The 20412-nt window shown below is 46.7% G+C and overlaps 2 protein-coding genes and 1 non-coding gene across 5 annotated transcripts; 1 reads left to right on the forward strand and 2 right to left on the reverse strand.

Annotated features, from left to right (window-relative positions):
- The first annotated feature begins 2738 nt into the window (after positions 1-2738).
- LOC128408962 (lymphocyte antigen 6 complex locus protein G5b-like) lies at positions 2739-6724 on the forward strand. Its single transcript, XM_053379053.1, has 3 exons — positions 2739-2927; positions 3586-3699; positions 6447-6724. Exons 1-3 carry the CDS (start codon positions 2873-2875, stop codon positions 6572-6574), a joined length of 297 nt encoding a protein of 98 aa, XP_053235028.1. The 5' UTR covers positions 2739-2872; the 3' UTR covers positions 6575-6724.
- Positions 6725-10878: 4154 nt separating this feature from the next.
- On the reverse strand, positions 10879-17670 carry LOC128408933 (uncharacterized). Of its 3 annotated transcripts, none has more exons than XM_053379010.1 (2): positions 17400-17670; positions 10879-12319 (listed from the first exon to the last, which is right to left on the reverse strand). In XM_053379010.1, exon 2 carries the CDS (start codon positions 12306-12308, stop codon positions 11340-11342), a length of 969 nt encoding a protein of 322 aa, XP_053234985.1. In that variant the 5' UTR covers positions 12309-12319; positions 17400-17670; the 3' UTR covers positions 10879-11339. The 3 variants fall into 3 exon arrangements, with proteins under 3 accessions (XP_053234985.1, XP_053234983.1, XP_053234984.1); XM_053379008.1 differs by having other exon boundaries at positions 17420-17669; XM_053379009.1 differs by lacking the exon at positions 17400-17670 and adding an exon at positions 13923-14111.
- TRNAY-GUA (transfer RNA tyrosine (anticodon GUA)) lies at positions 14325-14412 on the reverse strand. The gene is given in 2 exon segments: positions 14325-14360; positions 14376-14412. It is a non-coding gene; the product is annotated as a tRNA-Tyr (tRNA).
- Positions 17671-20412: the final 2742 nt, after the last annotated feature.

The raw sequence follows: 20412 nt of genomic DNA on the forward strand, positions 1-20412 counted from the left end.
TCAGGATCTGTCCTTCCAGTGAGCCCTCAGGGCTGATTTCCTTAAGAATGGAGAGGTTTGATCTTCTTGCAGTCCATGGGACTCTCAAGAGTCTCCTCCAGCACCATAATTCAAAAGCATCTATTTTTCGGCGATCAGCCTTCTTTATGGTCCAGCTCTCACTTCCATACATCACTACTGGGAAAACCATAGCTTTAACTATACAGGCCTTTGTCGGCAAGGTGATGTCTCTGCTTTTTAAGATGCTGACTATCTCTACTCCTTACACTTCCTCTATGAGGAAATGATATATAATGAATTGAAAAGGATGTTTAAAATAATGCTTGTAAAAAAAAACACACAAAAAACCCAGCAGCTTTTCTTTTGGGAATTATAAGGACAGAACTACCTAAACTGTATAGAAACTTATTCATGTATGCCACTACAGTGGCAAGAATGTTACTTGCCCCCAAATGGAAAGTAGAAGTCCTAGCAATGGAAGAATGGATACAAAAGCTTATAGAATATGCAGAAACAGCTTAACTTACCGGAAGAATAAGAAATCAAGATAACAAACTTTTTATAAAAGAATGGAAATGCTTTATTGAATATTTACAGATAAATTGTAAACAATTAAAAACATTGGCAGGATCATTGTAATAGCCTGCAGTTTTATAAGAGTATATATTTAGATGAATAAATGAGCAAATTAAGTTAATTTGGATATGCAGAAGATGTTAAAGATAAATTTAAGGAACCGCAGAAAGAGGGGGAAGGTAGTCAAGTTTTGAAATGTTAAAATGATTGTAAAATTAGTGAAATGTATAGATCTGAAAACATTATTTATTTATTTTTAAAATACTCTATGGCAGGCATAGGGAAACTCGGCCCTCCAGATGTTTTGGGACTACAACTCCTATCATCCCTGACCATCCTGTTAGCTAGGGATGATGGGAGTTATAGTCCCAAAACATCTGGAGGGCTGAGTTTGCCTATCCCTGCTCTATTAAAGTAGAATTGGGAAAAAATATTGCAATATGGAAAAGAAGCTGGATGATAAAAGGTGTAGATGAGGAAGACTAATTTTATATGTATGATGCTCTAAGAGAAAAATACCATCTGTCAATACTTGAAGCAGCAACATCTTTTAAGCAACTTGTTTTGGTTCGGCGGCCTTCACAACCTTTGAGACACCCAAAATTTGGGAGCAATTGGGTAATTCATTGGACACTAAAAAGCCAGTGTTGACTTTTTATAGATATTTATTATCAACAAATAAGTTTGATGTGCAGAGTTTAAAAAACAATTGGGATAAATAATGGGAATGTTCACTGCTACCCAGGAAAATGTTTTGGTATCAGACGTATCAATGGATCTTAAATTAAGTCATATACGACACCTTACTGTTTTGGGAATTGAGTTCCGGATGGGTCCTTATATCAGCCAGCCTCTCTTGCACAGAGACTCCACTGCACAGGGAAAAAAGCTTGTTGGCAGAGCGTCAGACTCGTCATCTCAGGGTTGTGGGTTCGAGTTCCATGTTGGTCAAGATTCCTGCATTGCAGGGGGTTGGACTATATTATTATTATTATTATTAATACCCCACCCATCTGGCTAGGTTTCCCAGCCACTCTGGGCGGCTTCCAGCAAAGTATTAAAATACAATAATTCATCAAATATTAAAAGCCTCCCTTCAGATGTCTTCTAAAAGTCAGGTAGTTGTTTATTTCCTTGACATCTGAGGGGAGGGCGTTCCACAGGGCGGGCGCCATTACTTAGAAGGCCCTCTGCCTGGTTCCCTGTAGCTTCGCTTCTCGTAGTGAGGGAACCGGCAGAAGGGCCTCGGCGCTGGACATCACCCCATGGCGCTGGGGGCCTTTCCAACTCTATGATTCTGTGTCTTGTGTGACCCACAGGCTGGCTGCCTGTTCAATGCCAAAGTGATACAATGGTGGTCGCGCTTGTGGTCAGGATCACCATCGTTTTTTGTGGAGTGGGTAGTCAGAAGACAGTTTGCTGCTAGTAATAGACTGGCAAGGAAAAATGGTTTTTAAAGAGCCTGCGTCTCTTGAAACTGATCAAGAGCAAACTCCTAAACTACCTAAACTTGTCTGTATTACTGCGAAGAGAGAAAAAGGTGGTCGTTGCTGGTGAATCTCTCCTTTCTCTTGACCCCTACCCTCTCCTATCCAACTCTTAAAACAAGGGTGCCCAAACTTTTTTCAAAGAGGGCCAGATTTGATGAAGTAAACATGCATGAGGGCCGACCAAAGTTGTTGAGCTTCTTAAAGGATTTTACCTCAGGACATATACTGCCACGGGGGCTGGATTAAATCAGCCAGAGAGCCAGATTAGGCCCCCGAAATGGACTTTGGACATACCTGAAAAGAAGCTGAGCCCCCCTCAGGGTTTTGACCCCCAGTCCTGAACACTACTGGTCTGTTAATCATACATAGAAACCTGCCCTCTCCCTAGATGCATGTGTTTGATCTTGGAGCCAAAGGGGTGCAAACCCACGTTTTACTGCCCAGCTATGCTTCGCCTTGGCCTCTGGCATTGACTCGCAAATATTCAACTGTAAGGTTAAAGAATACCAAAAATATGGGACGGGAACACACATAGAATCTTGTACATCTAGTTTCCGAGGGTGGTACTCAACTAAGCGTTATGCTGCACAAATCTATTGAAATCAATGGACCTAACTTAGTCCTGTTCATTAATTTCAATGGGTCTACTCTGAGTACCACCCCCAGTCTTGGGAATGATTTGCCAGCCACTTCACCCACAGCCTACAGATTGTGCTTTTGCAAAGGTCTGTCCCCTGCCAGTGTAGGATGGTTATTTTACCTCTCGACGGAAGAGCTCGACTGAGAGAGAAGCAATCGATTCCAAGATGGTTGGGGCTCTGCTCTTTGCCGTTTGTTCCCTTGCTCTGCTTGAATCTGGGGGTAAGTCCTAATAATAATAATAATAATAATAATAATAATAATAATAATAATAATTTATTATTTATACCCCGCCCATCTGGCTGGGCCTCCCCAGCCACTCTGGGCGGCTTCCAAAAAAATATTAAAATACTGTAATACATCAAACATTAAAAGCTTCCCTAAACAGGGCTGCCTTCAGATGTCTTCTAAAAGTCAGATAGTTGTTTTTGCCTTTGACATCTGGTGGGAGGGCATTCCACAGGGCGGGCGCCACTACCGAGAAGGCCCTCTGCCTGGTTCACTGTAACTTTGCTACTCGCAGTGAGGGAACCGCCAGAAGGCCCTCGGTGCTGGACCTCAGTGTCCAGGTAGAACAATGGGGGTGGAGACGCTCCCTCAGATATACTGGACCGAGGCCGTTTAGGGCTTTAAAGGTCAGCACCAACACTTTGAATTATGCTCGGAAACGTACTGGGAGCCAATGTAGGTCTTTCAAGTGGTCTTGGCGGCCGCTCACAGTCACCAGTCTGGCTGCCACGTTCTGGATTAGTTGTAGTTTCCAGGTCATCTTCAAAGGTAGCCCCATGTAGAGCGCACTGCAGTAGTCCAACTGTGTGTTACACAAGGCAGCAGACCTTACAGCAAAAGCAAAGAGGACTCACTCTGCTTTCTTCCCCAGAGAGTATCAAATGCAACACTTGTCTCATGAAGAGTCCCAACGCCGAGTGCATGACTGGAGTCGAAGGTTGCATGTCTCAGGGAGAAAAATGCATGACCATCCGCATCAGCCAAGGTAAGGGACCCTGGTCTGGTTGCCGCATCATTCAGAACCGGTTGAATTGAGCAGGGAGAACCTGCAGCTCTTCAGGTGCTGCTAGACTACAACTCCCATCATCCCTGACCATTGGCTGGGGCTGATGGGAGTTGGAGTCCAACGACATCAGGAAGGCGGCAGATTCCCTGCCCCGGGTCCAGAGTCTCTCAAAATGTGATCTATGTATGGCCCACTCTGGGCCTGCAAACTCCTTTCAGGGAGACTCGTAGAACAGTCAGGAATATCTCTGCTGCCAGACGATGGAAATTGCGGCCATATGAACCAGGGCAGCACTTATTGAGCAAGTTACCGTATTTTTCGCTCTATAACACACACCAGACCACAAGATGCACCTAGTTTTTGGAGGAGAAAACAAGAAAAAAAATATTCTGAATCCCAGAAGCCAGAACAGCAAGAGGGATCGCTGCGCAGCGAAAGCAGCAATCCCTCTTGCTGTTCTGGCTTCTGGGATAGCTGCGCAGCCTGCATTTGCTCCATAAGACGCACACACATTTCCTCTTACTTTTTAGGAGGGAAAAGTGAGTCATAGAGCAAAAAATACGGTAACTAACATGGGTCTGAAGCCCGTGTTTTCTGTACGTCACTGGTGCAACCTACCAATTTTCCCTAAGACCTTTTCTAGTCCTTCTCAGCACGCTGGCCCAGGGCACTTGATTTTCATAATATGGCACTGGTTTTAGCAGTGATGCTGATGCTTTGTGTGTGTGCAGTTTCTTAAGTCACCCACACACACAAAAAGAGACAGAGGCTGTGTCCACACTCCCATCTACTGCCATTCCCAAGCTGGTTTTTTTTTAATGTGTTCACATGTCACAATCCACTATGCATATGTATTCTGTGCTTTGCTGTAAAAGATACTGCTGTCTGCCGCGCTGTTTCTTAAACCAGCCTCAAACTGATTGGAATTTTTATGGCACTCCTAATTCCTCTCCAGACCCGGTGCAAACACCTTTTGCATAGAGTAAAGGCATCCCTGCCTGTCGACACCCCCTGATACATAGAAATCAGAAGAATTTTTCATTAAGTTAGCCCAATGTGGTCTGCTCTTCATCCAGCGTCCCACTGCTGCTGGCTTAGAAAGTGATGAAGACAAAGCCACAAACCACAATTCTTTTATCTATCCTGCTGTTTCTTGGGAAACATTTTGATGTGCGCCCCCCCAAAAAACCCCCAGCTTTGATCTGAATCAAGACAACAAAGGAGCATAAAAAGTACACCCTAGCTGCATTTTAAGCCTGCAATGTATACACAGCATAGCACAGTGGTTAGAGCATCGGACTATCCCCGCAGAGCATAGGAGCCAACTCCTAGGAGCCAAGGTCCCTTCCCCCAAAAAAATATTTTTTGGGGGGCTGGGCCCCCCAGAGTTGATGGACATTGCCATTCAAATCGTGTGCATGCAGCGTGTCATGTTATTGATTATGTGGGGCAGGGCTTACCTGCCCCCCATGTCGGATTTATGTATAAGCTAGACAAGCTATAGCTTAGGGGCCCCACTCTCTTGGGGGCCCCCAAAAAAAGTAAAGGGAAAAAAATCTGGATGTACATTTCCAAAATGTAAGATAAAAAACAAATAAGATAAAACCTTACATACAGCAAATGGCTTTAGATACCTATTAGGTCCATCAATTACCATATAGCATATATATATTCAACACAAAAAACAGCGACAATTTGTTGTTGACAAAGAACAGCTGGCCATATAAAGGGCCCCATTACCTTCAGTAGTTTAGGGCCTCATCAAACCCAAATCTGGCCCCGCCCCCCAATATTTTATTCGAGTTGGCATTACTGCCACTGCTTAGCCTAGCCTACCTCACAGGTTCTAGATTCAGGTAGGTCAGACGCAGCCATGTTGGTCAGACACAGTCTAAATATATAGAAAAATAAAAAAAATTGTCCAGTAGCACCTTAGAGACCAACTAAGTTTGTTCTTGCTATAAGTTTTCGTGTGCATAGGTATCTGAAGAAGGGTGCACGCACACGAAAGCTTATACCAAGAACAAACTTAGTTGGTCTCTAAGGTGGTACTGGACATATATATATATATATATATACATACACACACACACACACACACACATACATACACAGTGGTACCTTGAGTTAAGTACTTAATTCGTTCCGGAGGTCCGTTCTTAACCTGAAGCACCACTTTAGTTAATGGGGCCTCCTGCTGCTGCCGCAGCGCCGGAGCACGATTTCTGTTCTTATCCTGAAGCAAAGTTCTTAACCTGAAGCACTATTTCTGGGTTAGCGGAGTCTGTAACCTGAAGTGTATGTAATCCGAGGTACCACTGTGTGTGTGTGTGTGTGTGTGTGTATATATATATATATATATATATATATATATATTCCTATATATATATATTCCTATATATATATATATATATATATATATATATATATATTCCTACCCCACAGGGTTGTTGTAGGGATCAGAGGAGGAGAGGAAGAGCCACGTGCGCAGCCTTGAGCTCCCTGCAGGAAAGCTGGGACAGAAATGTGAGGAGAAATTAAATGAATAAATGAATGAATATGCAGGCATGGGATAGCCGAGGGGTGGGAGCACCTTAAGAGGCTGGGATGAGTCAGGAGGAAGTTTACAAGCCCAGAGCTGGTTCTGGCTGCTGCAGTGAGAGGCTGGAGGGGCCGCGGGCGCCAAACTTTCCCTACTTTCCCTTCTTCTCCCCGCCCACCCACAGATGGAAATGAGAAATTCAGGATCCTGGGCTGCACCAGACAGAAGAAAAAAGGCTGCGGGGTAAACAAGGAGTCGCACGGCCACCGGATCAGCATCCGATGCTGCTCTTCGGACTACTGCAACGTCTAGCAAGGAGCTGGGAATCCACCCCCGTCTCCATAATTCTTCCTTCTCTTCTCGCATCTGCGCTCCGTTTTGTCTCCCCTCCTCGGGAGCCAAGCCAAGATGTGAGAAAAGAGCGGGGAATGGAAACTTACAGATCTTTGCAAAACTCCCCTGGCTTCTCTGAGATTTCCCTCATATTCCGGAAGAAGAATGGCTTCGCTTCCTCATCTCCACCCACAACCCACGTTTGCTTGGCTTCCCTCTCCGGTGGGGCGTTCCTCACCCCTCTTGTCTTCCAGAATATTTCTGGGGTTGAGCAACAGATTATATTGAGGAAACGTAAATGACAGAAAGAAACGATGGAAGTCTGCAAACAGCAAGAGTTGGGGCATAATTTCAAATGCATGTGGTTGAAAAATTATGTGATTTAATTGTGTGATTTTTGAAATGATATTTCACTAGAATGGCTCAGTGAGGAAAGAAAAGTGAAAGAAAAGAGAGCAAAGATATTTGAAAATGTGATGCAATGCGAAATATGTGTACTGTATGAAATTTAATTATTGCAACAAATAAAGAATTATTAGCAAGCTGTTATGATTTTTAGAAATGAGTTCCAAATATCATTGTATTTACAATCTGTGTCTAAAAGCAATCCATTTATATGTTGCAAGAGTTGATTAAAGGCGGGTCATAGCATTATCTTTCCAATGAATCAGTAGCAGTCTTTTGGCAGAAGTTAGGGCACAGAGAACGCATCCATGTTGACCCGCTGTCAAACCTCATATTGTTTGTGTATGGTTCAAAATAATATTATCTGCCAGCCAAGTTAATGGTCAGCAATTTTGAGAAATTAGAGGACGTTGTGGTTATTATTTCACGCATGAATCAATTCTTGTGAAGCATCTCAAAACAAATTCACAACACAATAAATAATAATAATTCCATACAGTTGCAACCAACATATAGGTAGGGTTCAGCATTAATCTGTTAACAAGCCTGACACAAGATGCTGTATTTGGTTTTCTGCAGAGTTGTTAAAAAACTCCTTTTTCCCTGCCCTCCCCCAAGCTAGTTTCCCAGAGTGGTTTAACATGCAAATTCCTCTTCACAGGGAACTCTGGGAACTGTAGTTCTGTAGAGGCTTCCTAACAGCTCTCAGCCTCCTTAACGAACTACAGCTCCCATAATTCTTTAGGAAAAGCCGGGAATGTTTTTAAGGTAGTACGATATTGCTTCAAGTATATGGTGTGTTCTTGATTCTGTCATAGAAACGCAAATCAAACTCTCTGCGGACGCTGCTCCTTTAGAGGCCAGGCTAGTTTTCCCTTTGCCGTAATAAACTTTTGGGAGGCAGAGGTTGTAGCATGTGAATTGTGAGTGTGTTATGCATTTTGTGTTTTATACTTTAAACTGCCCTGTTATTATTTCAGATGTAGGGCTGTATATAAAATTAATAATATTAATAATTATTTTATTATTAATGAAATAGCAGCTGCAAGGAAACCTAATCAGCTTCCTTTTTTGCTTTCTGACGGTAGGCAGGAAGCAAGTTCTTTACAGTAACTTCTTTTGGGGCTTAGGGCTGGGTTGGTCTCCCACCTACACTTGCCAGGTTGTTCTTCCTGGGAGCAGGGCAGGATTTAGGTTTGATGAGGCCCTAAGCTACTGAAGGTAATGGGGCCCTTTCTGTGTCCAGCTGTCCTGTCAACAACAAATTGTTGCTGGTTTTTTGTGTTGAATCTATGCTATATGGTAATTTATGGGCCTAATAGGGATCTAAAGCCATTTGCCCATGTTGCCATGCAACCAGTCCGTGCAGAATGAAGGCATCCTATATATAGAAATGAGCAAACCAGTGAATTTTAGGCAGCAGGCTAGCAGGCAGGACCCATTACTCACATCCTAGGAGCCTACACGACACAAAACACTGTTGCTGTATGTAGGCCTTATTTGTTTTTTATCTTATACAGTGGTACCTCGGGTGCGAATGGGATCCGTTCCGGAGCCCCGTTCGCATCCTGAATGGAACGTAAGCCACAACGGTGCGTCTGTGCGGCTCACGTTTTGCTGCTTCCGCGCATGCACATGACATCATTTTGAGCATCTGCACATGCGCGAGCGGCAAAACCCAGAAGTAACGCGCTCTGTTACTTCCGGGTTGCCACACAGTGCAACCCGAAAGCGCTCAACCTGAAGCACCTTCAACCCGACTGTATTTTGGAAATGTACATAACTTTTTTCCCCTTTAAATTTTTTTGGGGTCCCCAAGAGAGTGGGCCCTAACCTATAGCTTGTTTACCTTATACAGTGGTACCTCAGGTCAAGTACTTAATTCATTCTGGAGGTCCGTTCTTAACCTGAAACTGTTCTTAACCTGAAGCACCACTTTAGCTAATGGGGCCTCTTGCTGCTGCCGTGCCGCCAGAGCACAATTTCTGTTCTCATCCTGAAGCAAAGTTCTTAACCTGAAGCACTATTTCTGGGTTAGCAGAGTGTGTAACCTGAAGCGTATGTAACCCCAGGTCCCACTGTACATAAATGAAGCACTGTGTGGGAGGCAGGAAGCATATCTTCACCAGTGGCCCTCAGGTCCCCTAACAGAGACCAGAGGGTGCTTCTCCACTCTGTAGCACAACCTCCAAACTCTTTCAATGATGGTGCCACATAGCTGACTCTGCGTGCACCAATTTACCATGCATTTTCCCTGAAAGAGCACCTGGCGGAAGCGAATTTGCCTAGCCAGCACCACCCCAACCACTTATGATTAGCTGCGAAGGGTTGCTGCAAAGATTGCTGAGATGTGTGCGCTATTCATGATTATCTGAAATGTTTGTCCGATGATGACCATGACCCAACATTAACTGGAAGCTCCATCTCCCAAAAGAGCCGGTGTCTATAACTGCTCATTTTTGCTGCGTCCTTAGTTGGGTTCTAGTGTGGTGAAGTCGTTTGCTATCTTGAGCCTTTTCAGCTATGCAAACCTTGGTATTCGATAATATGGCAAAAGCATATGAATTGAGGTACACATTCCTGTACAGAGAGAGAGGGAGGGGGTCCGGCCAGCATAGCTGGGCTTCCACCAAATCCTGCAGCCGGCAGGATTGTGCCCATAGCTGTAATTCTTCGCTAACTCACAAGACAGCGACTCTTGAACTCCTCTCCCTGCTCAGCAGGGGAAGGGCGGGAGAAGTTTCTGACCCGCAAGGTCCACAAATGACAACACTTTGGAGGTCCCAAGCCGCAAGGTACTTAGATTGGTCTCAGCTAGGGTCAGGGCCTTTTCAGTACTGGCCCCGACTTGGTGGAATGCTCTGCCACAAGAGACTAGGGCCGTGCGGGACTTGGCATCTTTCCGCAGGGCCTGCAAGACAGAGCTGTTCCACCCGGCCTTTGGTTTGGACTCAGTCTGACCCTTATGTTTCCCTCCCCTTATGGTTTTGATTTATGGGCTACTATTAAAATGAGGCTGCATTTTAAATTGTATTTTAACCCATATTTTAATAAACTGGATTTGTTTGTTTGTCTCCCCTCCCCCATCATGTTTTAATGGGGGTATAAATAAATTATTTATTATTATTATTATTAATTATTTTATTATTATTCACATTCAGGACTAAAGGGCTTCTGCTCTGGAGGCCAGGACTTGAATCAATGGATCCAAGTTACAATAAGGGAGATTCCAAACTAAACACCAGGAAGAGCTTTCTAACAGTGAGAGCTGTTAGATGGACTCCCTTGAAAAGTGATATAGACTCTGCTTTCCTTGGAGGTTTTTAAGCAGAGGTTGGATGGCCACCTGTTTATGTCCCCCAACCCCAACATTGCCCCATCTTCCCACAGCTAACCACATTTTCTGGAGCAACAATTCCTGGGCAATCCGCTTTCCTCCAGGACGTCTTTTGCGAAAAGGTCTGCAAGGCCAAGACAACGGGAGTAGTTGTCCCCAAGTCTGCTGTGTCCTTTAATGTCCATGATCTACTAACGCTGAGCACGACCCTAGCTGTTCCTAACAAGAGCTTGCCTCCTTCCTACCGGTGTTCGTAATAAACACGCAGGGTGTCACAGGGGCCAGTTCCAGGAGTCTAGCGGGTACCAACAGGTTTGGCTGCTGTCCTGCATCAATACAACACTACGGCACCAGGGGTGGGGGTGGCGCCATTTGTGCCACGCTAGCCGCTGTTGGAATCCCACTTCCCATCATCCCGCCCACACGATTGGGGACAGTGCTGGGCATCCTGAATTGTTGCAGAAAGGAGACAAAATCAGAGGAACTTTTTTTTCCCCCAGCAAAAGATTTGCTGGACCAAATTTGTCCCCCCCACACAAAAAAAAGAACAAAAAAATTATTTCATAAATCAGTAAACAGAACACAGAAGAACAAGATGCATAAGGCGCAGCACTTGAACTTTCTGGGTTGAGGGAAAGGATTGTCACACATGATCGTAATCATTAAAAACCTTTACATACTTGGCAGTAGGACGGATGCATGCATAAAATTTTAAATCTGTGATTAAGGCATAGTTGTTCACCTAGGAAAAAAAGAAATGCCCTGCCCGCCCTGAAATCATATCCTGGACCAAAGATTTTGATTGTTTTATACATCACTAGTGAATAATCATTCATTGCCAGCTATGAGATTGACAGGAACTGCAGAGAACATTGGAATAATGGGATCTTGAGGGTGGTGCATATTTGAAACCGCAGCAGCGAGATGCCTTATAGTCAGTCCTTTTGACTCCCCAGCAGCGCCACAAAGGTACCTCCTGCGCTGGCTCCTCCAACCTGTCACTCAACCGAGCCTTCCTTTGAAAAGCCTGGCCCACCAAGCCGACCAGGTAGGCTTCACCTGATACTGAACTTCCCCGTCTTCTCTGTACACGTTGATATCGCTCTGCGCCTCCCCGGAGATGAAGGTCAGATTTACTCCTCCACACGTCACCATCAGTTTGGCATCGTCCTGCAGCACCACTGGCTCACGTGGAAATTCTTGCAAGGCCTTGTCGAGGCAGCTACGCAGCTCCTTCAAATCTCCCTGAGTCTCGGAGATGTTGGATGGCAGGTCTTGGAGGACATCACTGATTCTGGCAAGACTGAGCGGCATTGGGTGGCGCCCAAGCCTTGCCACATGGACTTCTGGGCTGGCCTCATCGAGGATGTACGACGCCGTGCCGTTGATCCAGACCACTTCTATGTGGACTTCCCCTTTTCCGGAAACGAACTCCTGCTTTGTTCCGTTACACTGAAGGACCATCCTGGAGTTCTTCCGCACCATGGCTGGTTCCTCAGAAAACTTGTGAACAGCTTCCTCCAAGCACTTACGCATGGCTCCCTCTTGCGGTTCCTGCATCTCGGCTTCCAGTAGAGCCGCAAGACTGAGATTTTTCTGCCCAACCAAGATGGCCGCTGTCGCGTTCTGCCCAGCTTTTGCCCTGCTGGCTTCAACGGGAGACTGCGGTCTCCACGGGGCCCAGAACAGAGCCCCGATAAAAGCCAGGGCGAGGAGGGTGAGAAGGGTAAGGAGAACCAGAATCAAAGTCCAGGTTTTTCGTTTGCCCAGCGGCCTGGTCGTCTGAGTCATAGTCGACTTGTCAGAGAAACTGGGCACGCCACATTCTATGCCGTAGAGCCATGATGGCGCAGAGCTTCGGGGTAGGATTCCCCAGAGTTTCTCTCTGTACGAGAATCTCTGCACAGGTATGAGCTTGCTGTCGTCCCCATCGTCCAGAAGCGGCTCAAACAGGTTGCTGTCATCCCTCATGCTGGCGAAATCTGGCAATGAAAAACAGCTTAAAAATTAGTGACGCCTGGGCATGTACACCTGAACGCCACCTTTCTGCTCCATGTTAGCAGTTCTTCAAGCAGCGTGCAATTGAACAACTGTTTCTGGTTTTAAATGTTCAGGTTTGTCAGTGGTATTCTACCCTGAGGCCTTTATATTTTGCACAGAACGGCTAACGAATTCATTAGCCAATAATCAATTATTATAATAAATTTATAGTTTTCGTTTCTACCCCACGCTTTCCTCCATACTTGGGTTCTCTCCTCCATCTTCATTGTCTTCCTCACAACCCCCATGAGGCAATTAGGCAGGGAGTCATGTGACCAGCCCCAAGGTCACCCAATGGGCTTCATGGTCTCCCAGGTCCTAGTCTGACACTCTAAGCACTACAACCACACTGGGTCCTTGAAGGTAAAAAGCGGAACACAAATGTAATACATCAATAATAAAAATGGTATGAGAAAAAAAATCTATGTTTTAACCTCCCTTTGGCTTCATTGATTATTGGTACATGGGATGTCGAGGGACGCGGGTGGCGCTGTGGGTTAAACCACAGAGCCTAGGACTTGCCGATCAGAAGGTAGGCGGTTCAAATCCCCACAACAGGGTGAGCTCCCGTTGCTCGGTCCCTGCTCCTGCCAACCTAGCAGTTCGAAAGCACGTCAAAGTACAGGTAGATAAATAGGTACCGCTCCGGCGGGAAGGTAAACCGTTTCTGTGCGCTGCTCTGGTTCGCCAGAAGCGGCTTAGTCATGCTGGCCATATGACCCGGAAGCTGTACGCTGGCTCCCTCGGCCAATAAAGCAAGATGAGTGCTGCAACCCCAGAGTCGGCCACGACTGGACCTAATGGTCAGGGGTCCGTTTACCTATGGGATGTCGTAGAGTGCTTGGACATACCCCATTCCTGCCATCTGATCTGCACAAGTTATGTGTCTGTTCCCAGGCCCGATTTAAGTTGTGAATTCATGCCTTTAAGGTCCAAAACCATCTGGTTATCTGAAGGACAGTGTTCCTCTGCCTGCGCCTTCCCAAGTGTTTCAGTCCAAATCGGGCCTCTGCTCCGGATTCCTTCACCAGCCGAAGGGTGGTGAGTATATCTCTAATAATAATAACAATTTATTTCTTATACCCCACCCACCTGATTGGGTTGCCCCAGCTGCTCTGGGCAGCTTCCACCAAAATTACAAAGTGAAATAGCAGGGTCTTTTCTGTTGTGGGGCCAATCCTACAGAAGGCCCACCTTGGGAGACCTGCCTGGACCTAACGCTGGGCATTTTTAGCGTGGACAGAGGGTGGTTTAGGTTCATTTTCTATTATGTCTTACATGTGGGTTTGGGTTCTGAGGATACTGCTGTTTGGGGCTGTTGGTCACATCCACACTGTACATTTAAAACTTTATAACGTCACCTTAAAACACACAGCTTCTCCCAATAAATCTTGGGAACTGTAGTTTTTAGGCATGCCGAGTTGTGAGGAGACCCTTAACAAACTACATTTCCCATGATTCTTTGTGAAAGGGGGAGTGGCGTAGTAAGACTGTTTTAAACGTACGGATGTGACTGTTTTCTGGATTTTCTGTTGTTCTCCTTACCGGCGACAGTAGAGGAACGGAAGACACGACCAGAAGCAGGGACTCAAGCCACATAGATGGGGTGCACAGTGGAAATGAAAGGGATACAGCTCACAACCAGAGCAGCATCAGCTGTTGCTGGGGCAACGAAGGGTTGGGACTAGCTAGGAAGCAAAGGAAAATGGAGGGCTGGCATGGTGCTGTTGCCACGGTGATGGAAACACATCTCCCTGATGTACAACACCTGGAGGACTTCCTGCTGGTCCTTCTAGAACATGGGTAGGCAAATTAAGGCCAGGCTCGAATTTTCACATTACGGACCAATATAAAGCACAAACGACTAATTTCAGCACTGCATGCAAATACTGTCTTACTGCGTGATTTGCTGATGCATCTGGCAAAAACAACAAGAAGAAAAATCTGTCCTTCGAGCCGGAGTCGAACCAGCGACCTAAGGATGACTTTGGCAGCAGTCTACAGTCCTCCGCTCTACCAGCTGAGCTATCGAAGGGACAAGCCTAGGGTGCTGTGCCTCACCTTTTAACTGTGGGTGTGGCACCTGCTGGGTGTGGAACTGGAATTTCAATGGGAGATATTCCCTTTGAATGCCTTCCCCAGGCTTCCTGCCTCTCCACCAGCAAGCCTAAGATCTAAAGCACCTTCTAAATCCGGCCTACAGTCTGGGAATCTGCGTGTTTTTACATGAGTAGAATGTGTCCTTTTATTTAAAATGCATCTCTGGGTTATTTGTGGGGCATAGGAATTAGTTCTCCCCCGCCCCCCCAAAAAAACAGGCTGGCCCCGCACAAGGTCTGAGGGACAGTGGACCGGCCCCCTGCTGAAAAAGTTTGCTGACCCCTGTTCTAGAAGGCATGAAAGGCCGGACAAAGGAAGCTGAGCTCGCTCTCAAGTCTGGGAGTGTCTGGCAGCAGCAACAGGAAGAGGAGGGTGTTGTAAACCTCCAGGGCTGAGGACCTCGTGTCAGCAGTAGGCCCAGGATGTGCCTGGTGGGGTAAAGCAAGCAGCCTGCACTGCACCCCCTAAGTTAACCTTCTTCCCTCACCACCCTATTCTAAGTGTTGAAGTCAGTTTCACATGCCAGTCTAGTTGGCTTCAGTGGGACAGCCTCCCTTAGTTGAAAAAGTCTACTTCCTTGGGTGACCTCCCTGGGGCGCAAGCCTGGGTGGTGTGTATGGAGGTCCTGGCCTGCCCAGGTGACAAGACCACACACACACACCCCGGCCCTGCCGATGTGGTCCAAAGGACAGCAGAGCAATACATTTAGCACCAGCATGGCTGCAGGAGTTGCCGAAAGTTGGCATACAAGGCCTTGCCTTAGTGACTACTCTCTTGATTTGTGTGTAGGGTTTACTCCTGAGTCTTTTCTTCTCCCAAATATATCCCGCAAGGCAGTGGAGGTTTAGGGTCTGAGTTTCCCTTCTCTTAGATGGACTGCCTTCCCAGGTTGATCAGCCCCATCTGCCCCAGGATATTGGGGTCAGCAAACTTATTCAGCAGGGGGCCAGTCCACTGCCTCTCAGACCTTGTTGGGGGCCGGACTATATTTTGAAGGAAAAAAATTATGAACAAATTCCTGTGCCCCACAAATGACCCAGAGATGCATTTTAAATAAAAGCACACATTCTACTCATGTAAAAACATGCTGATTCCCGGACCGTCTGTGGGCCGGACTGAGAAGGCAATTTGTCTGGATCTGGCCCCCAGGCCTTAGTTTGCCTACCCATGGGCTACAGGTATAAAAATTGAGAAAAAGGCTAAAAGGCAAGCTCGAGTTCCCCCCACCCATTGTTCTACTGTTATCAACAGTTTAAACAATTACGGTAGCTATAAAGGAGATAAGGTGTAAATCATTAGCCTCTCCCTCTCTGAACTGCATCTAAGTCAAGGAACTGATGCTCCTTGGATGGCAACTACAATCTGTATTGTGAAAAGGCAGCATGGAAATAAATTTACTAGGCCAAGCAATCAGTGTGTGAATTTACCAATCTGGACACTGCGTGGTACCCTATTGTTCACCCATAAACACACACAAATGCACCCCACTCCTAGATTGGATTAACTAGGAGATGGGGAGACTAGAGGTTGAACACCAGAGAATAGCTACCATAACCCCTGGCACTAAAATATATATTTTTAACAAGGCATCCACAGAAAGGCAAAAAAATAGGGCAATAGTGATTCACAAAGGGCAGGGATGTGAAAATAGGGGGCTGTCCCTGATAGGGGGCAGGATCAACTGGAGCATACTAATACATTGCAAGAGGAAAACTTTATTTTCTACCTGCTAAGCAACTGTATGTGGGTTAAGCCACAGAGCCTAGGACTTGCTGATCAGAAGGTTGGCGGTTCGAATCCCCACGACAGGGTGAGCTCCCGTCGCTTGGTTCCTGCTCCTGCCAACCTAGCAGTTCAAAAGCACGTCAAAGTGCAAGTAGATAAATAGGTACCGCTTGGGCGGGAAGGTAAACGGCGTTTCCGTGCGCTGCTCTGGTTCGTCAGAAGCGGCTTAGTCATGCTGGCCACATGACCCGGAAGCTGTACGCCGGCTCCCTCGGCCAGTAAAGCGAGAGGAGGGCCGCAACCCCAGAGTCGGTCACGACTGGACCTAATGGTCAGGGGTCCCTTTACCTTTAAGCAACTGTAGGTAAAGCCCTGCCTGAAGCAAGGTGGCAACCCTGCTGACACTGGATCTAGGCTATTTGCAAGATTATCTAGGTTTGCAGGATTATCCCTCTCCCTTTTCACAAGGGTCAACTGCAGACTCTGTATTTTGCAGGAGGGATTCAATCGCATACTGGAAAATCAGGTTTGTGCAATCATTAAAGCAGAACGAAGTGCTCTTGTGCAACAATCCGTGTTGTTGCTGTTTTTCAAAACAGACTTTCTGGGGTCGGCAAAGTAACAGGGAAATGCACTAAAGTGCAGGATAATACAACATGGAATTAACGCTCAATAAAGAGCGGATACAGTATAGCCTCTGTACCGGTAAATCAACATCAATGCTCAGTAATATGAGCAGGCGTTGTCTAGCCATCCAATCAGGATGGCTATTTAACGCGCAGGTTGCCTGAAGGAGCCCTGGGAGAAACTCTTTCTTGCAAATTAGAAGCATTATAACTTCAACAGGATTTCCGCCCTGGAAATTGCTCTTACCATCAGCCCCACCCACCCCAAACGGCAAGCTCCGCTTCCAAGATATTTGCAGACTGGAATCAGAGCGGCTCCAGGTCGGCATCCAACCCGCCCCGCCCCCTTTCCGACCTGCTGAAACGGTTTGCAGCAACTGCTCCACAGCCGCCTGCGTTGCGCGCAAATCCAAATACCGGGGCTGCAAAGGAGGGAAGATGGGGAAAGTGTCGTGGGGCTGAGATCTAGAACGCAATTGTTATCATCAGAAAAGCAGCGCAGTTGGAGGGGGAGGAGGAGAAAAACAGGAGAAGTGCAGGACTGCACCCTGAACACGCAAAAGACACGCACCCCAGAAATATGCTACTTACCTCTGCACCACCACTATGGGAGTCGGCTGAGCTGCGTAAACCCCTTGTTCTCGCGCAGCGTCCCTTCACCGCTCGGATCTCGATCCGCCCAGCTTATCCAGCCGCTTTACAGCCGCAGGCGATCACTCCTCGCTCGCTCCAGCCAATGGGAGGCGGACCCAGAATTGCATCGTTAATCCGGTCTTAAAGGAAAACAAAATTAAAAAATTCCATCCGGTTGCACCTTAGAGACCAACTAAGTTTGTTATTAGTATGAGCTTTCGTGTGCATGCGCAATTGTGGAGGAAAGAACTTCAGCGCGCGGGGGGGGTGGGGGCGGGGACGTCAGGGGCGGGTCCAGTGGTCCGGGATGTAAGCTCGCTCTCTAACTGTGTCGAGCGTAGGCATTTAAAGTCACTGATGGGGGAGATCTGTCTAACCTGTAGCAAAAGGTTGCCTACCGAGCGCGCTCGTAGAATCCTACAGTTGGAAAGGACCATCCTTATTTAGGCATATTCTCAGCCACTCAACTCACTCCCATTTGCCTGTATCTTGGCTTGTGGAAGAGAGCAAAGTTGCCCAGGTGTCCCACAGGTGCACAGGTGCCCCACAAGGGACGCAGGTGGCGCTGTGGGTTAAACCACAGAGCCTAGGACTTGCTGATCAGAAGGCTGGCGGTTTGAATCTCCGGGACGGGGTGAGCTCCTGTTGCTTGGTCCCTGCTCCTGCCAACCTAGCAGTTCGAAAGCACGTCAAAGTACAAGTAGATAAATAGGTACCGCTCCAGCAGGAAGGTAAACGGCGTTTCCGTGCGCTGCTCTGGTTCACCAGAAGCGGCTTAGTCATGCTGGCCACATGACCCGGAAGCTGTACGCTGGCTCCCTTGGCCAATAAAGCGAGATGAGCGCTACAACCCCAGAGTTGGTCACGACTGGACCTAATGGTCAGGGGTCCCTTTACCTTTACCTGGCTTGTGGAAGAGAGCAAAGTTGCCCAGTTGCCCCACAGGCTGTGGGAGGTTAACCTGCAGCCTCCAGACAGTGCAAAACCACCGCTCCCATCATCCCTCACCACTGGCCACATGGGCTGATGGGAGCTGAGGTCCAAAATTTCTGGAGGACACTGGATTGGAGGTGGTTGGTTTAAAGCAGGCGTATGTTATAAGAAAAACTGCTCCTTTTTCCTTATGGGGTATCCAAGGCCCCGTAAAGAGTGCTTAAGTGGGTTCCCTATCGGTAGCAACAGAGGCCAACCAGAGTATGGTATATTGAGAAGCAAAGCAGCTAGTAAGCCTGATCTTTATTAAACTCTTGCAACAGGGTCCTTACTCCCCACAGGCAGGAGGAGAGAACCCTGAATGATGATGTGCAAGCCCTTATACAGACTCTTGAAATTGCCCATCCTGTAGCCAAGGACACCCCCCCCCCGAAACATCATACATACATCACAGGAGGCGGCCATCTACAGCAGAAATCCTGTCTGCCAGGATACCTGATAATGGTCACTGATTGCATTACCTGGGCAGTCTGGCCATTCTTTGGTGATGGTTAATACTTCAGTTCCTGAATCCAGGTCACAGGCTCACCCTATTCATACACAAATATGCCCTTAAGACAGGATCTGTAAGCAAAAGACAATGGGGAGGCTTTTCCATTTCCTTCCTCCTTGCAGAGAAATATTTGATGTCAATTTGGGAGTGTCAAAATGGCTTCTGGCTTGCTCTCCTGTACTATTTCAGACACGTGGTTTATATACTTATGTATGTGTTTGCCTTGTACATTTATGAACATTTAATTTATATCTGAGACCTTAGAATTCTTATAACAGGTAGGGGTTATGAATCTCTCTTGGCGTGAGGGCTTCATTTATGCACATTCTCTCATGCAGATATCAGGATACTACCTTGGGAGTTCCAGCCGCCCTGGCCCAGGGACAGAGCTCTGCCAAAGTTTCTAGTCTACTTCTTCCACCCACACAGGAGAAAGCAGCAAGTGAGCAAGTTATAGTCTGTGGTGGGGGAAGGTGTCATAGGAATTGGCAGGCAAATTGCTGCTTAGCCTCACACGCTAGCAGGCTACTTTTAAAGTTTTACTTTTTACATCCAAAGGTCTGGTTCATGCATTCTTCCATGCAACAGCAAAGAGAACGCAGGTAGATTGCTCTTGCGTGCAAAATACACAATGCATTTTCAAACATGCAGTCTGAACTTGGATCAAGGGCAGACACGTCCGTCCTGGTTGGTTACATGGCTGAAAGAGATGGAGGAAGAGAAACAACTCACCTCCTCCTAAAGGAGAGGTGGGGTTGACCTAGCTAAGTCTAGGAACAGAACTCGGTGGTCTTAACCCCTTCATGCACTAACTAGCACTTATGCATAGCTATGTTTGACTGCAATTTCGCATGGACTAAAGCTGTTGCTGTTGAGTGGAATGCAGACTACTGGGAAAGGGCATGGGCTGGGACCTTGGGCAGGAGCACCCCACACGGCAACATTTTGTTGTAGGTCTCACTCATCGCCACTTGCAGTGTGGGATGCTCCTACACAAGGCCCCAGCCCATGCCCTACAAAGACCAAAGCAGACATTTTGTATGCAAGAAAGTTTTATTTGTTTGACATATTTTGCCAAGTATTGCACAAAAGGTATACAAGTACAAACCATCACCACAGAAGAAGAGGAGCTGGATGGGGCTTGAGAGCAAATGAATACATTCAAGATCAATATAGACAAATCTGTTGATCCTTTTCTGCATAGGTGGGTGCTCCAAAAATATTCAGGCTGGCATCGGAGAGGGAGGGCTTGGCTATAGTACCAATCACACACTATGAAGTTTAACTATGCTTAATAAACCCCTAGGAACAACGACAACAAATAGTTCCTCTGCAAGATCAACTGAAGCTAATTTGATCAGTGCAAGGAGGGATCTGTAATCAGCCTCCCATTCATTCCAGGAGGGGACAGGCAGGAAAGACCTGGGGAGAAGCACCCCCTCTTTCTTGCAAGCCAAATGTACTT

The sequence above is a fragment of the Podarcis raffonei genome, chromosome 2, assembly GCF_027172205.1.
Source record: "Podarcis raffonei isolate rPodRaf1 chromosome 2, rPodRaf1.pri, whole genome shotgun sequence".
NCBI lineage: Eukaryota > Metazoa > Chordata > Lepidosauria > Squamata > Lacertidae > Podarcis > Podarcis raffonei.

What these genes read in the sequence shown, in the direction of transcription:
- LOC128408962 (XM_053379053.1), top strand. Translation starts at nt 2,873, where the DNA reads ATGGTTGGGGCTCTGCTCTTTGCCGTTTGTTCCCTTGCTCTGCTTGAA. An exon ending in TGCTCTGCTTGAATCTGGGG is followed by an intron (nt 2,928 to 3,585) that starts GTAAGTCCTAAT and finishes TTTCTTCCCCAG; the next exon opens with AGAGTATCAAATGCAACACT. An exon ending in GACCATCCGCATCAGCCAAG is followed by an intron (nt 3,700 to 6,446) that starts GTAAGGGACCCT and finishes GCCCACCCACAG; the next exon opens with ATGGAAATGAGAAATTCAGG.
- LOC128408933 (XM_053379010.1), bottom strand. Translation starts at nt 12,308, where the DNA reads ATGAGGGATGACAGCAACCTGTTTGAGCCGCTTCTGGACGATGGGGAC.